Source organism: Nipponia nippon, unplaced genomic scaffold (genome assembly GCF_047370975.1).
Source record: "Nipponia nippon isolate SJK-2023a ecotype South Korea unplaced genomic scaffold, ASM4737097v1 scaffold_6, whole genome shotgun sequence".
NCBI lineage: Eukaryota > Metazoa > Chordata > Aves > Pelecaniformes > Threskiornithidae > Nipponia > Nipponia nippon.
In genome coordinates, this window is record NW_028262380.1 from 7262768 (window position 1) to 7278255 (window position 15488).

Below are 15488 nucleotides of genomic sequence, written 5' to 3' on the forward strand. Positions count from 1 at the left end.
CTGTGGGCTCCTTTCCCTGCCCCATGTAATCCTTTCGCAACATCACTTGGAGTCAGATTCTTAAAAAGCTTCTCGATGCCTAAAGACAGAGGCTTAAGGGGGATCTGAAGGTGTTTGGGCACCTGGGTGCTCTTGAAAATCTTGTGTACCACCTCTGTAATCCTCCATCTCCCAGAACTTCCCCCTGGTGAAAGGCTACGAGAGGGATTTTGCTGCTTTACATGTGTATTGGGAGGAGAAATGCCCACAGTCTGGGAGATGTTGGAGCCTACAAAGGCACACGTGGGGTTTTCCAATAAGGAAGTGAGGGTGGAAGGAGTGGATCCATCAGAGACTTTTATCTGCTGTGTCCCACCTGAGCTGGATGCTTGACGCTGGGCTTGGGCACAGCCTGGGTTGGAAGAAGGTCTCTTCTTCCAGACCAGAGCTGATTCAGGCCCAGACAGAATTCACCCGAGTCTCTAGACAGTCTGTGATGAGAAAGCCATGATGTATTTGGGAATTAAACCTCGGTCTCGGTGCATGACCCAGAAAAACAAGATGAGGAGTAGGAGCTCTTCAGTCAGGTGCCTCTAACCTGGTGGGAAACCCACCCATGATGAGCCTGCGTCCCACATCTGCGCCAGAACTGAGCTGAGGCTGAGCCAGGACTTCAGTCTGCGCGGGAACAGAAGGTTGTGCAAATAGTTTTGGGGTTGGATCACTTGGATGGTGATGTCCTTGGGACAAAGACCTTGGCTCCTTTGTGGTGAAATGGCTGGGAAACGTTGCAAAGAGGCGTTTTACACATCATCCCTCGAGACGTAGCGTGAGCTTGAGCTCTCATTCTGGTGCAAGTTGGAGTGATTTTATCAGAATCCATGGCATGAATACGACCACGTAGGTTCAAGTCCTGAAGGTTTGCTTCAGTCAACACTGTCTTTGAAGTCAATGAGGCTGAAGTTATTGCCTGATAGGAGGAGTAGTCCATCTGGGATTTCTCAGATGAATGAACTTTAATAATAAAAATGATGATATAAATATGTAAAGTATAAAAACAGTATCGTTAGCCGCTTTGTTTGTTTCTGGTTCAGGGGGTTTATATGTTTAGTCTTGAATGTTTTTCACATTGGTTTTGTGTATTAAGATTCAATGCTGTCAGGAACCACTGAGTGAAAATATTTAGTAATAATAATAATAATAGAGGGTGTGATTTCATAATCCTAACAAAATAGATAAGACAAATGTTCAGACTAGTTCTAGCTTGGGTTTAGGGGTTCTCCTGGTGCCTATCGCATTGAATTAGCATTGAGACAGCGTCATTTTCAAGGAGGCCTTTATGCCGGAGCGTATCAAATAAGAGAGCTAATAAACAGTAACATCAACAGTAACAATGTTTCTTTCCAGATATAAAAGTATAGCTATTGAGGCAGCTTTTTTCCTTCTCGTTTGTTTAGTCTGTCTGGTGAATTCTGCCAGGTTGATTTTTATCCTGCGCGGAGAGTAATTTGCAGTAAGAGCGGATGCGTCAGCCGAGTCCTATTTGAAAGTAAATAATAAATAATTGTAACAGTTAATCTAAGGAACAGACATCTCCACGGTTTATTTTCCTGTTGGTTTAGCTTAGTTCAGTCCAGTCTCTTTCTGGCATGATTTGCATCCAAGCCGAGAGATCAAAACGGCGTAGCCGACCCCAGCCGCTCCCTCGCTGCCTCCGCGGTGGCCTTCCCCGGACGGGGGCTCTCCTTGCCGCGGGCAGAGGGCTGCTTTGGCAGGGACGGGTTGCGGGGTGCATGGGGGGGCTGCGGGGCGCACGGAGGGGCTGCGGCTTCTCCGCCGCCGGTGGGTTTATGGGGGCTACGTGGGCTGCGGAGGGTGCGGGGGGGGGATGCTCTGGGGCATGGGGCCGGCCCCGCTGCCCCGGGGGGCTGCCGGGCTCCGGAGGGGTGGCGGGGCGGGGTGCGGAGCCCTCCGGGGCTCCACCGCCGTGGGGTACAAAGGGGACCGGGGGTCCGCGGGGCGGGCTCCGCCGCTCCGATGCGCTCGGGGCGCTCGGCGGGTCACCGGCCGCCCTCCCCTCCGCCGCTCCCGCAAAGGGTTAAGGGGAGCGGCGGCGCGGAGCGGGCCGGCGGGGAGGGCGGGGGCTCCCGGGGATTGGTGCGAAGTTTGGAGCGGGGCGGCACCGCACCGCCCTCCGCGGCGGCTCTGCCCCCACAGCCACAAAGCCCTGCAGGGAAAGTTGCTTTATCGCTTGTTTCTCTCGCCCCGGCTCTCCCCCCCCCCCCCCCTCCCCTCCCCTTCCCTTCCCCAGCCCCTTTCCCCTCCTCCCCTCGCTCCTTAAACGGGATTCCGGCTGGGCGAGCCGCGGGACGGCATCACCGGGCATCCCGCGGCTGCGGAGCCCCGGCGGATCTGTCAGGTTCCCCGCTGTCCCTCCCCGCACACACACGCTCAGCCCGACCCGGAAAGCAGGAAAAATAATTTACAAGTTGTTTTTTTTTCCGCCCCCCCTTTTCCTTAGCTCCTCGCCCGTGGCTCCCTAGTGGGAAAAATCGCCCCTGGGGCGCAGCGGGGGTGGTAAAAAGCCGGTGGTGAAGGGGGAGAGCCGCTCCGTGGGGAGGGCACCCCCCAAGGCAGCGGGCAGCCCCCACCCGCCCCCGGGGGGGGATGAGGTAGAGGCCGGCGGCGGAGGGCCCCGCCGGGCGCCGTGGCCGCGGAGGGCATGAGGCGGCGAGCGGCGGGGATGGGCGCCAGCGCACGGTGCTAGAGCCCCGGCAGCGGCCAAGGTAAGTGCCCCCCCCCTCCACGCCACCACCCCCGGCCGGGAGACCCCCGCCTGGGTCGGCGTTGGGTGGGGGAGACACTAACACCCAGCTGGCAGCCGCCGGGGGTTGTCCCGAAGCGGGGGGCAGCACCAGGTGGCATCGCGCCGGGTGCCCCCCGTCCCTCCCCCGCCTCCAGCCTCCCTTCCCCGACCCCAGTTCCCGGCTGCCGGTACCGGCCGCCGCCGGGCTGAGCCGCGTTGCGCCCCGCGGGGCCCCGGGTCCTGCCCCGGGGGAGCCCCCTCCGCCTGCCCGGCCCCCCCGGCCGCCCACCGCCCTCCCTCCCTCCGTACCAGCTCCCCGCCGCAAATTGGGAAGCTAATGGCAAAGCGTCCGTATTTGCTTTGCTGGATGCTGTACACGGGTTGTTGTGTGTCCTGGGGGCACGGAGTGTTTAAACCGGGGAGTTTACAAGGGTGAGGAATTCAGACAGTGTTTAGAGAGTGAGAGTTTTAGCAGGGGAACAGGGTGTAATTAACGTAAACCTGATCTAGCCCGGGTTTGCGTATCAGAGCGAAGGCATCGTCAAGAATCTGGATAATTAAGTCCGGTTTTGCTTCGGGACGCACCTCTGGAGCACAGGGGAACAAGTGGGGCTTGGGGGGGGGGGGAGAGGAAAGAAAAATCAGTGCTGTTCAGAGAAGTGGCGGAGTGGAGGAAGGCGCGCACCCAGAGCCGAGCCTGTCTGAGGGGCACTGAAGCAGCAACACAGGGTTTTCTGGGCTGCTGATGGGAGAGGTAACATTCCTCCTCCCCCTTCCCCAAGTCCCTCCGCAAATTGTTAACCTGAAATCTTGTTTTACGGCCACTTGCTAGTGTTCTGTTTGCCTTCCAGACTGGTTCTGTACAGGATACCAAAGAATTATGCATTAACTGTAAACTTAGAGGAGCTTACTGGCCTCAGTGGGTTCTTGATTTATATCAGGCTAAAGCGGAGAGGAGGGCAAAGTTTTACTTGCTGAGCGCCAAGGAATGAATTACAAGTACGTTGCTCTTTCATTTGCTGTTTCTGCTCTGAACTTTTTGCAATAGGTTTTAAAACTCTGCAAAGTTGTGGGTTGTTTGGGTTTTTTTTCCCCCAGCAATTATTTTGCTCTCCTTTTTCCTGCCTCCAGGTCTGAGAGGACGGTAGCCTGTATGATACGGAGGGATCTGGTTTTCAAAATGGAATTGCAGCTCGCGCTCCTTTTTGCCGGGATAATCGCATTTTCGGACTCGGCGAGAGGTAAGGAGACCGTGCTTGCTGCAAATGCTCTGCGACTCGCACCCTTCCCTCTGCTCTGCTGGGCTCGTGCTCCGCAAACACCCGCGGTGCCCTCGCAGGGACCCCGTAAAGGAGTTGCTGTCGGCACGGACTTGTCCTCTGCACGTTGCTTATCTGTGGGCAGGCTCGTGCCCAGGCGTGGTGCCTCCTTACCTGCGTGTTTCGGGGCCATCGGTTTGGATGGAGCGCGGTCGCTCCGGGTTTGGTGAGGTCTCTTAGGCGCAGGTGAACTTCCAGGGGCTTTTCTTGTGCATGTGTGAAAATACACAGACAGTTTTAAAGAAAAGCAACTGCATTCCTCTGTGGATCAGAAATACCTCTCCTCTCCTGTAATCCCTCCAGCCTCTGCCCTGTATATTCCCACTAGCAAACTAAACAAACACATCCATTAACTTCCTCGGTGACAGACAAATGACAGTTCCCAACAGCGAGAGCGTATTTTAACGCTGGGGCTCCAGCACTTGATCAGATTTCAATAAACAGGTTCCCCTACCAGAGGCAAATTGAAATACATTGACCTGGGAGTGACGGGGGGGGGGGGGGGGGGGGGTGGAAAGAAAGAAGTTTCTTTATGGGAAGGTGCATTAAGCAAAGCTCTGGGGTCAGAGTGGAAGGAGCGGTGGCTTTTCGTCCGCTCTCGCCTATGTCGTACCTTGGTGGGTGCTGTCCCTGGAAAGCCTGAATGAGAAACCATGCTTTCAGCTCCCCCGGCTCTGGCCACAAAGGAGGGGCTGCATTGTTCCAGGAGAATGGGGCTATGGCTTTAGGATGCAGATTGCTCCAGCTGCAATTCCCAACAGTATCAGAGTTGCGTGAATTGTTGAAAGACCTTTAAATCACCCAGTGCCACGGAGTTGCGAAGTAAAAGGTTTAAACTTGCCCTTCGCTTGGGCCGTAACATGCCAAAAATAAACCTTGGGGGTGAGGGTGGGAAAGGAGAGGGGGAGTGTTACTCTAAAAACCCAAGGTTTGGTTAGTGCATTGCTTTTTTTTCCCTTCTTGGCATTGGCTCCCAAGCAAATATTTTATGGAGGCAAAAGCACTATAAAATGATTCGGCTGGAAGTTGAATGAAAAAGAAAACAGTATATAGGCTGTAAGTCCTGCAAGTCTGAATTCCAGGCAAGGTTTACAATGGAGACTCAGTTTAAGTTGTAGGCAATGGGCAGCAGTGTATGAATTAAGATGACCTCATGGATGTATATTATTGCAATGGACCTGAGAAGTTGGTGGAGTTCCGGAAAAGATCTGAAGTGGGCAGGAGAAGACAAAAAGATTTTTGTCTCTGTTGTGAGCCGAGTATCGGCCGCTTTACTGGCTGACCCTGTTTAAATTTGGTTTGCACTTGTCTTGCTCCTACTCTTTTATTGCTCCTGGGAAATGAAGTGCTGTGGGCTATTGTTGTGTGAAGAAGTGACAGAAAATTAACAGCGGTAATTTCAGGACATCATCGTTTTTCCCATGGAAAGGTCTTTTTAATATAATTTTGATAGGCTCGTATTGGTAATTGGGTTACGTGAACTCTTTTCAGAGCTGGAAAAATCCATCCTGCAAGTGGATGGAGAGATGGTCCTGGTTATTTAAAATGACGTAGAAATAGAGTTTAAAAAACAGGGCCAAACCCATGAAAAATGTCATTCATTCATGTGCTGATACCAAGAGAGGGAAAGTCAAGAAGAAAAAGGTGTCATTGCTGTAAAAAAAACCAAACAAACCCCTAACATTTAAATCCTCCTTTGCACCTCTTGAGGTTGAGGGTATCCTTGATAGTGGAGGACGCAGATGAAAGATCAGACTCGTAAGTAAGCAGAGGTGAGACACTCTCCAGCATGTTGCAACCTTATTTTGTGCTCTTGAATATCCCCAATTATTAGTTGTTTACATTGGGATAATTTCAGATTCTCGGAAAAACGTGCCCAGTTGTCAATGTGCCTGCGGATTTTTTCCGAATGTATCATACGGTGGGTTCGGCCGCTGGAGATGTGTAAATGTTACCTGTTTCAGTCACCCGGGTTTTATAGACAGTCCTCTGGCCAAATCTCAGCCTGAGGTCGCGAGGCTTTACTCTGGAGGAAGAAGGGCTCTTTGTTTTGGCCAAATAGCGTTTAATATCTGTATCCTGATTGCAAATTAGATGTGTGTGGCCCAAAGTGTGCCAACGCCTCCTAATCTGAGGCGTCCGAAGTTAAATAGGTGCTTGCTGGCTTGCAATCAAGTGAGGAAGGTGGCTGAGGAGGCTCTCTGTGAAAGCGCTGGGCCTTCGCTTCTACTCATATTTGGTAAAAGTAGCTTATGCTGGAATTAGGATGTTAATTTGGAGCCGGCTGATTGCGTGCCCGTGTTCGGGGAAGGGCTGTGCCATAGTGCATTTGCACAAGGGGGCAGAGTTAAGTTGCCCACGCGCTCCGGCTTTGATATTTCCTGACAGTTGAGTGCTCAGCTGCAATCTTGCATTAAACGGTACGTTGTATTATTTTTACATTGTTATTTAGGTGATGCCTTTTAAGGCGAAGGGCCTCACAGGGATGACTGATTGGGCTAATGCAGCAACTTTTTCCTCCCCCCCCCCCCCCCCCCCCCCCCAGCAAACAGGGGCATTTTTCCAGGTTCGGAGCTGTGCCTACTGGCTCGGTCCCTTCTTGTGACCCAATGTGTCACATCGCTGATGTAGAAAACACTGCAAAAAAGGGGATATCTTAGGAAACCAAGATAAACTCTTAAGAAAGAGGCAATACATTCCAAGTATCCACACAAAGCAGAGAACAGGTCTGATTTTAGAGGTCCAGGTGCAGAACTTGCTGTGTCTGGAGGGATGAAGGATGAGGTGGCTCTGGCTAAGTTTGAACCAATGCTTTCGGGGCCGAAATTTAAAGACTTTGGCTAAGGGCTTGTCTCCACCTGCAAATGCACTGGAATAACCCTTCCAAAAAACTTAATCTGGAATAACTCCCCCAGTGACCAATCTTATTCTGGGCTAAGGATCTCCTGGAGGAAGCCTGTACCAAAAAAGTCTTTCTTGGGAGCTATTTTGGTAAATATCCAAACCCCTTCTTTCCCTTGTGGGTGAAGACGAGAACTTCTGTGTGCACAAAATCAGCTCTTTGAGAACAAAACCTGCGTGCTGTGGTTTTCTTAGAGGGACTATGCCTGACGGCCAAGGCACAGGGTGGCAGCTTCAGCCCTGTTGCCAGCTGCACCGGATAGTGTCAGCCCTGAACCTGGGATAACAGTGCAGGTCCGACGGCTCGTCCCTTGTGTCACTCCATTCCTGTTCTCTCCAAGCAGCCCCATACTGGGCATAAAAGTCCTCAGTGTCCTGCCCTGGCCCTCCTCCGCGGGGACGAATGCCATCTTGGGTCACTAACCTTTAGTGACTATGTCCTGCAGCAATGTAGCTCCTACCACTCCACACCTCCGGTCGGATACAGGTAATACAATCCGATATTTTCCTGCCTATGTTATCTCAGTGACATACAACACAATATTTGTTCCAAATCTGTCAAGTTGCCATCGTATTCGCATTGGTGACCGTATATGGTAACATTGGGATGTGCTTGGCTTGGTCCCGTGGCTTAAGCAAGATTTCGTATGGTATGTTTAGGAGGTTTTGGTAAGAGCAGTAACAACCCTCCTGTTAGCGAGTAAACTGATATTCTGCTGGAAACTAATTAGTTTGGATGTTGATTTCATTTTCTGTGCATTGCGTAGGGAGGGGAAGAATGGGACCTTAATTGCTTTCTGCTCTGGCACTTCTCTATGCGACACTTGGCTTGCAAACCTGGTTGATGCCTGCTTTACAAGGAATTTGCTGATGGGGCCACCTCAAAATTCAACGGTTTTGTGTAGAAATAATGTTATGTGCCATTTTTGTTTCTCTGAATATTGGAGAAAAGGGAATAGGACGCTAGAAGGTTTTTTTATTTCCTGGGAGATGAATTCTTCATTCTGGTGAACATATTTACCATTCTGTAACTTCAGGGTTTGTAAGAGTGAACGGTAGTAAATGTGGAAAAGATAAATAATGATAATATAAGAGAGATGGTTGTTGGCTTCTGTTTTACTCCTTTATTCTTGTTGAATGGTTGTTACCAGATATAATGGTTAGGTAATTTCTCACTTGTGAAAGAGAAGCATGTTCAGATCTAGCAAACAGCCTGATTTCAGATTTTATGTAAGTCACTGCACATCTTCTGGTTAAGTTTGGGGCGTTTTTTGGATTGTGCTCTTGGGGAACTTGCTCCTGAATAATCTGTCAGCATGACTTGTACCTAGAGTCAACATGACGATCTAAGAAAATCCTGATTATTTTTTTTAAACCCTGGTTCCTCCCTTCTTCTGAGGCTGTTGGCTGCTTTAAATTGTGTCTGAGTTTAAACATAAAATACAGCGTGTGTCATACTGGAAAATTAGGGTTGATTTTATTTTTTTTTAATTAGGAATATTACAAAACTCGGCAAATTGCTCAAATACATTTAGATTTTCCTTAAAGTTTTTATAACTTTGTTTTCCAAGGCCATATGTTTCTTTGACCTTCATTAAAAGACGCAAGCAGCAAATTAAAATACGTCTTTTCTGTGATGAACTTGTACGCGGCAAAGGCTAGACTCCAAAGTATGACTCTTAGCCACAGAAGAAACTTTCATATGCCATGAGGTGGTGCTTGAGAAATTATAGGAAAATGGTTCTCTCAGGAAAAAAAAAAAAGTCGTTCAAAAACAAAAAAGCAAAAGTGACACTTGCTAGCAAGTAGGAACCTGCTTTTCAAGGTCTGGGACCATTGGTACTAATTTATTATCTAAAGATAAAGTTTGTCATCTGGCATGAATTGGCTGATAGAGCCGATCTTTTCCAATGGCCAGTCTGATAATTCCTTTTTGAGCGGCTGTCTCACCACGAGTGACGCTCGTACATCTGGGTGCAGAATACTCGTTATGGAATAGCGTGAATGCAGTAGAGAGAGTCACTGTCTGGCTGTGCATTTTTGGATTAATTATTGGGAGAGATAAAAATTTCCACTGAAGGGGAAAAATAATAATGCAGAGGTCGTCTTGTGCCTAGTTTGAATTTTTTTTTTTAAAAAAACAACCCTTAGTCATAGCTTTATTTATTCAGTGGGAGTAGAACCAGTGCAGCTTTCTGATTTTTCCTGAGACATGAAGCTCCTACTTGTGTCTGCAGTGACTTCTAAAATCATGCTGCTCAAAGGGTCCGTGCAAATGTATCCCAGAATTACAGGAGTCGGTGAAAATGCTCTTCTCTCCCCTTTCTTTCATTAACCTGCTCATTTTGTTTTGTTTCGAGGAGTTTGTCTTTCATCTGACCTCTTCCTGTGTTTTCTGGTGGGCTGCTCAAGCTGAAATGCGTTTGATCTTGTTCTGAACACTTAATTTGGATTTCTATTCCTTTTCTTGTTCTCTGTAATCAGCCTTGACTTGGACCTTTCTCTAATAATAATGCCTCCATACATATTTGGCTGTGTTGACCTGTCCTAATCTTTTGCACCAAGGTGGAACATTTTTGGTCATATAAGGGTCTTTTTTTAAGAGTAGAGCCAGTGTGAACGTAGAAGTTGCAAAGACCTCTGTCTGATGCAAGCCTATTTTGAGCTTGGTGCTCGTTCATAGCAGCTGTGGTACTAAGGTAAAAGAAAAATATTTCCAAAAGTAAGCTTGAATAGTCTGATCCTGCTGCCCTGATGTCGTATGAGATACGCAGATGCAGCCCATGCCAGTTTTAACAGGTTAGGACCTGATTCAGAGCCTGTGAGTGTTGGTGTCATGACTCCTACTCACTCCCATGGGCTTTGGATCCATCCCTGAAGGATGACTTACACAGATTATCTGTGATATCGACCTCTGTATGCATCCCTCATGTACAACAGCAGAAGAGATGTGGGCTAAGCGTGGTATTTTGGATCCTGCCATTCGCCTGCTTGACTGGACAGCTTGGACTCAATTTTTTTATTCTAGAAACACATTGCTTCTGCCTGCTGCGAGCTCTGGCTGGTGGCTGGAGCGTGCGCTGCCAGGGCCGAAAGCAACTTGGAAATTTATTGCTTTAACTTTGGGTTGCCGCAGGGGGGTTTATCCCCAAAGAAAGGGTGCCATTCTATGGGTGGTGTTGCTAGGTGTGGAGGGGCTGAAGACTGGCTTGAGTGTTATTTAACAAGTTACTATATGCCGTTTGCTGCTGAGTCCATTCACATCTCATTTTTTTTTTTTTCCCTTTCCGAGTCAAATAAACATGGGCTGAATGGAGTTTGGTTGGTTGCCCTGATTACACAGTCTCCCCATTGTATCGCAGTAGAAACACGGTATCCAGCAGTGCTGCGAATAACCTAACGTTTTTATTTCATCCCAACCACTCCAATTTTCAGGAAGAAATTCAGCCAGTAACTCCAGGCTACCAAACTTAATTTTGAGCTTCACTAAGGGAAGAAAAATGTAAATTGGGAACAGAGGCTTCTCAGAGCAGGTTAATGTTTCTCAGGACTACTGCACCCCTATTCTCAGCCTCTCTACGAGTGGCTTCTAGCTTGATGGGACCCCAAATCATTTCTCCTTATGTCTGGTAAATTTATTTCATGAAAGACTTGCACAATCTTGGGTATCCTGTCAAGTGATTGCAGAGTAATGCAAGAGGTGTCATACCCTAGATGCCACTTGGGTGGTGTTGACTTTGGTGGGTATTTTAGGAGCTGTCAGTATTTGTGCATGTTAGATAAAAACACAGGAACAGCAGACAAATGCATAAATGCAGACTTAATTTCTGCAATAGGCATTTTTTTAAATTTGTATTCTCCTTGCTGGGTTTGCTTGAGCATGCCCAGTGAATTGATGACTGTAAGAGGTACCGGTGCTGTGCAGACTCTTCATGGCAATTGTGGGCTTGCTAGTTCTACCCAGAACAAGATATTTGGGAGAGGAAAGAAGCTGGAGGAAGACATGGAGGGAAAGGTAACCATTAGCCAACCTCCAAGGGAAAATTTAGGCCAGATTAGTGTACTTGAGGCCTGGTGCAGCCAAGCCTTGGGAGAGGATCTCGAGAGGGCAGCATGTCTGCTCTGAAGAGGATGTTGGGATGCGGCTTTTCCAAATCTGTGCTGTATTTCTCTCTTCACCTGTGTCCTCCCAGGTGCCCTCACATCATTAGGTATAGGTGTGATGCTTAACTGGCTTTTGCCCAACATGTGAGATGGAGTAGCAGCATTCTATTGTAATAGGGGGGGTTTCATTGTGGTAGCTAGTATTTTACTATTGCCTTGTATGGATTTAACTTCCTTTTTCTAGACAGAAGTGGATGGGGTGAGACCAAATCAATGCCAAAGGAGGGAGAAGGAACAGTTACTGAGCCCCACCAGCCTGCCAAAGCTGAACAAGCCAAACTACTGGAGTTAGGCTGTTGCAGACACTGGAGCAGTGTGAACTGGTTTATTTTCCTTCGTTTTCCTCTTGACAGTAGATTTGTGTGAGTTGGAGTAATTGAGGAAGCTATTTTTCTCAGTGGTTGTTCTCACCTAAACAGATCTGTAAACGCTGGTTAAGCAATGACAAGTGTCAGACGAGTTACAGGTATATGAACTGCATGTCAAGGATGGAAGGTTAATGAATAACAGGGTAAACCTCTGGACATTGTGGAATACCTCTCTAGGTGTTACTGCACGCTCTCTGTGGAAGGAAGAACGCTTGTTTGCCATCAACCAGTTGGTGTAAAACTGGTGGCTAAAACTCCTTCAGAGTGTGGATACCTTTCTGAGAGAGGACGCTATGAGCCATCTCGCTCACCTTCTGGGTGGATCAAAATCTTTCACATTCTTCTGCAGATTTGCCACCAAAATGTAGTGTTATCACAGTGTCTCTTTAGCCAGACAAGCAATATTGGGAAGTGTTTAATGTATTTTTGGGCAGTTTAAAGTGGGAAACTGGGAGAAGAGTTGCCAGTTCCACCAGCATATGGAGATCAGGCTTTGTGCTCTGATCGATAAGTTGTTTCATATTTTAGTATTCAGGCTTGGATATTGCTCTCCATTACAAAGGTGATAGTTCCTTTAGGTTCAGTGAGTTGTGGCTGAGTAGCTGTGAATAAGATTTAAATTTATGATCCTACCAGAGAGCAGAAACTGGGGCCTCGTAAGACCGGGTTGTGTTTCAGTTCTGTACAGTATGGCACCAAGCCATTGGAGGGTTCATCGTGATCTGCAATAGTTAATATAAAACTAGATTAACAGATCAGAGCTGATGAGTATCTTTCCAAACCCTGGTATTCACAACCAATCAGAAATGCAGTGTTGCCGGGGTTAAATCCATTAAGGGCTAATGAGAGAGGAGCTTTCAACTTCATCATAGCCGGGACAGGTGTTTACTTTTCCTTGACAGGTTTGATTGACAAGGAATCGTAAACCTATTAGGGAGATATTTGCATATGCTGGGGAACTGGCTTTGGACAGTTGATTTCTAATTCAGATTTGTTATCTGAAAATGTTTGCCGCTGCTCTCAGCACACATCTGTTGTTTCTGGGATACAGAGAGACACAACGAAGTGGTAGAGGCTAGTCAGAGCGTTTTGCTCAGGGGCTGGAGAAACCGTAAGGTAGGGATGGGTCAGTGTTTTATCTAGACCAGAGCAAGGTCCTGCTTGTATCACTAAGGCAGAATGCTTTTCCTGATTCCCTGCTTGCTGAAACAGGGGCAGGCCAGAGGATTTGGAGGATTTCAAGCAGTATTTTGTGACAGTGCTATATACAGGATTAATCCTAGCATTGGAAGTTCATTGGAAATACCAGAGTTGTCCTTTGCAACTGATAAAGTAGCCTCAGGATATTTATTTTGAAGTTCAATTCAGGGCTCTAAAAAGTGCTGCTCAGCATAGGCAGCATTTCCTCTTCTAGGTAGCATCAGGAGAAAAAGCTTGTCTTTCTGAAGACCACAGACTAGCTAAGTGGAGTTTGAGGCTTATTTTTCTTTTATCCTAGAAAATCCAATAAATCCAGTAAATTCTTTCAGTGTGGTCTTCCAAGAGTTTTTCAACTTCGTCTGACTCACAGATTATTTGAGTGCCATTATAGACTAGGGGTCAAGCAAGTTAATTCCCAGAACAGTATGCTGCCCTGTTTTCAAACTGTGCTAATCAGGGTTTTGAGTCAAAGCATGGTAGTTTGCTTAGTGAATTATTTTCCTGTTAGAAAATTACAAATAGGCTCTGACTATTCGTATTGGCTTCAGTCACCGGAGCGCTCACATCATATGCGGAGCAAAGCCCTCGGGGACGTACTCGCCGTGGATCAGGGCACCGGTGGGGGCTCACTTCCCAGCTCCCAAGATTGAACTCATGAAAACAGGCTGCAACCTTAAAAAAAAAAAAAAAAAATTTGTTATGGTTGCATTTATACCTCCAGCAGGATGGAAGGAGGGCTACGTGGAGCCCATCCAAGCTGTAACATGAATGTCCTTTCCCAAAGGAGACGTTTAGTGGAGTTATTCAGTTACCTCTCCCCCTCACCTTTTTGTAATTGACTCTTGTTTACTTTTTCCTCCTCCTTTCCCAAAGTTTATTACCACTGTTTAGGCAGAGGAAATGAATTAACATAATTTACTGGGGATTTTTTTTTTTAGAACAAGACACATGCCCTGCATGTACGTATACACACGCTCGCAGTCGCCCTCCCGGTGCTGTGCAGAGGAGCGTGTTTACAGAGTCTGGGTCCATTTAGGGAGAACAATACCCTGATTATGGAGGGCAGCCTTTTATTCCCAGAAACCAGAAGGAACCATTTCCTTCAAGCAGCTACTGCCCCTTGAAGGTACAGGCGGCGTGAGCTGCTAGGAGGAGGGAATAAATCTGTTGTGGACACAAACCAGCAGCATTGTTGTCTACGGAAGTTGAATTAGGGGTGCGGGTGAGAAATGATCTCGGGACAAACCAAGCTCCATGTTTAAGATCTACTAGCGTGCAGAGAGGTGTTGTGGCTTCCAGTGTAATTTCCAAGTAATAGCTGTGAGACTTCAGGGGGAATTATTTGGTGTTTTCTGAGCTGGCAAGGTGCTGGGGAGGTTGGGTGGGAAGAAGATGGTAACTGAGCCTCCAAGTGTTTTTGGATGGGCTGAGTTGGGTTGAAAGGTGCTGTTATGTATGAAATGCCGGTCATTTCTAATTGCAGTCATGCACCTGTGCCTGGTAGATAATGCAGGAGACACGTCATATGGAGCATTTGCTTCACATGATGCTGGGAAAGGTCAAGCATTTGATTTCTGTCCTGCTAAGTTGGGTCATTAGCGGCACAAATAGGACCCCCCTTCCTCTGCCCAACCGCAGCCGCTTGGATCCTGGCAGTAAATGCTTCTTAGGTGTGATCTCATGGCAGCTGAAGATGACTGAACTTGACCCCACCACCATCCTGTCCTTGTCCTGCTCTGCTCTCAGGCTTGTAACTCCCTTGTGCCAGTGTGGAAGCTCTTCTGACCTTGCTGTTGGGTGTTTTGGGGAGCTAACCTGGGCAGGAAGCCAACCTGGAAAAAAAATGCGATAAGTAAAATTGTTATAGGAGCATGACCTGAGCTCGTGGGGTTCCACAGTGTGACCACAGGCAGCAAGTCCTTTCCATTCCCACTTGTAGCAGGAAGGCTCAGTACTTGGAGGACTGAGCATTTATGTGAACATTTATAAAATGACCCTTTAGGAATGTAAAATGCAGCAGGGTCCACACTGCAAAATGTAGCATTGCCCGGGGCCGGCGAACGTGAAGACTGGAAAAATCAGATTTGGATCCTGGGTCCTCCCTTGGTGGATCCTGTTGGAAAAAGTGTATATTGTCCTGGTAGAAACTTATCATCCAGAAGTGGTTTGGGCCGTTCTGAACAGGCAGTAATTATTCCCCATTGATTTTTGCTCTCAGTTCAGCTCAGTGAGAGGGTAGCACATCTCTGACCCTTTTGAATTGGGAGATTCCAGCTTTTACACTCTGTATCATGACTGTTTTCTGTTTGTCTCGGTGTTTCCTTGAAATTTGGAGTGCTTTATGGGGAAATGGGAATCTTCCTTCCTCTGTCCTCTGCTTTTGGCTTCTGAGGGAGAAGGATCATTTTGGGGAGCCAGGAAATGGCAAGTTAATGCTGCCAGTGTTTGCTGGCCCTCCTATGGCATTGCCTGCTGCAAGGAAGGAGCTGCTCCAGCAGGAGCACAGCCGGCAGCAAAGATGATGGCCTGCAACCAGCACTGCTGGTGATCGAGTTCCCTCCAGTCCAGGCACAGTGTGCATCAACCCCGGTATCAAGGTGAATGTGGTATGTTGCCCAGGCCGGAGAGGGAGCCAGGTTCCCCCCAACCTTGGCTTCATCTCTGTGTGGACTTCTGACTACTGACACCGCTTCAGGGGGTTGCAAAAATAAGGCAGAGAAAACAACCTGTGCAAAATGCTCCCCACAGGCA

At 48.0% G+C, this 15488-nt stretch overlaps 1 protein-coding gene across 5 annotated transcripts in view; it reads left to right on the forward strand.

Moving 5' to 3' along the window:
* The first annotated feature begins 2316 nt into the window (after positions 1 to 2316).
* The window catches only part of FGFRL1 (fibroblast growth factor receptor like 1), a 185861-nt gene continuing 172689 nt past the window's right edge, over positions 2317 to 15488 (forward strand). For 2 of the 5 annotated variants that reach the window (XR_015700031.1, XM_087737544.1), the window contains exons 1-2: positions 3099 to 3217; positions 3917 to 4026. Coding sequence is in view for 4 of the 5 variants with exons in the window: in XM_087737544.1 (XP_087593670.1) it covers positions 3123 to 3217; positions 3917 to 4026 (205 nt within the window). In the remaining variant the exon portion in view is untranslated. Of the gene's footprint in view, positions 2766 to 3098; positions 3218 to 3508; positions 3785 to 3916; positions 4027 to 7383; positions 7493 to 15488 lie in introns of those variants that run through there. The other 3 variants (XM_087737546.1, XM_087737545.1, XM_087737547.1) reach the window with 3 other exon arrangements.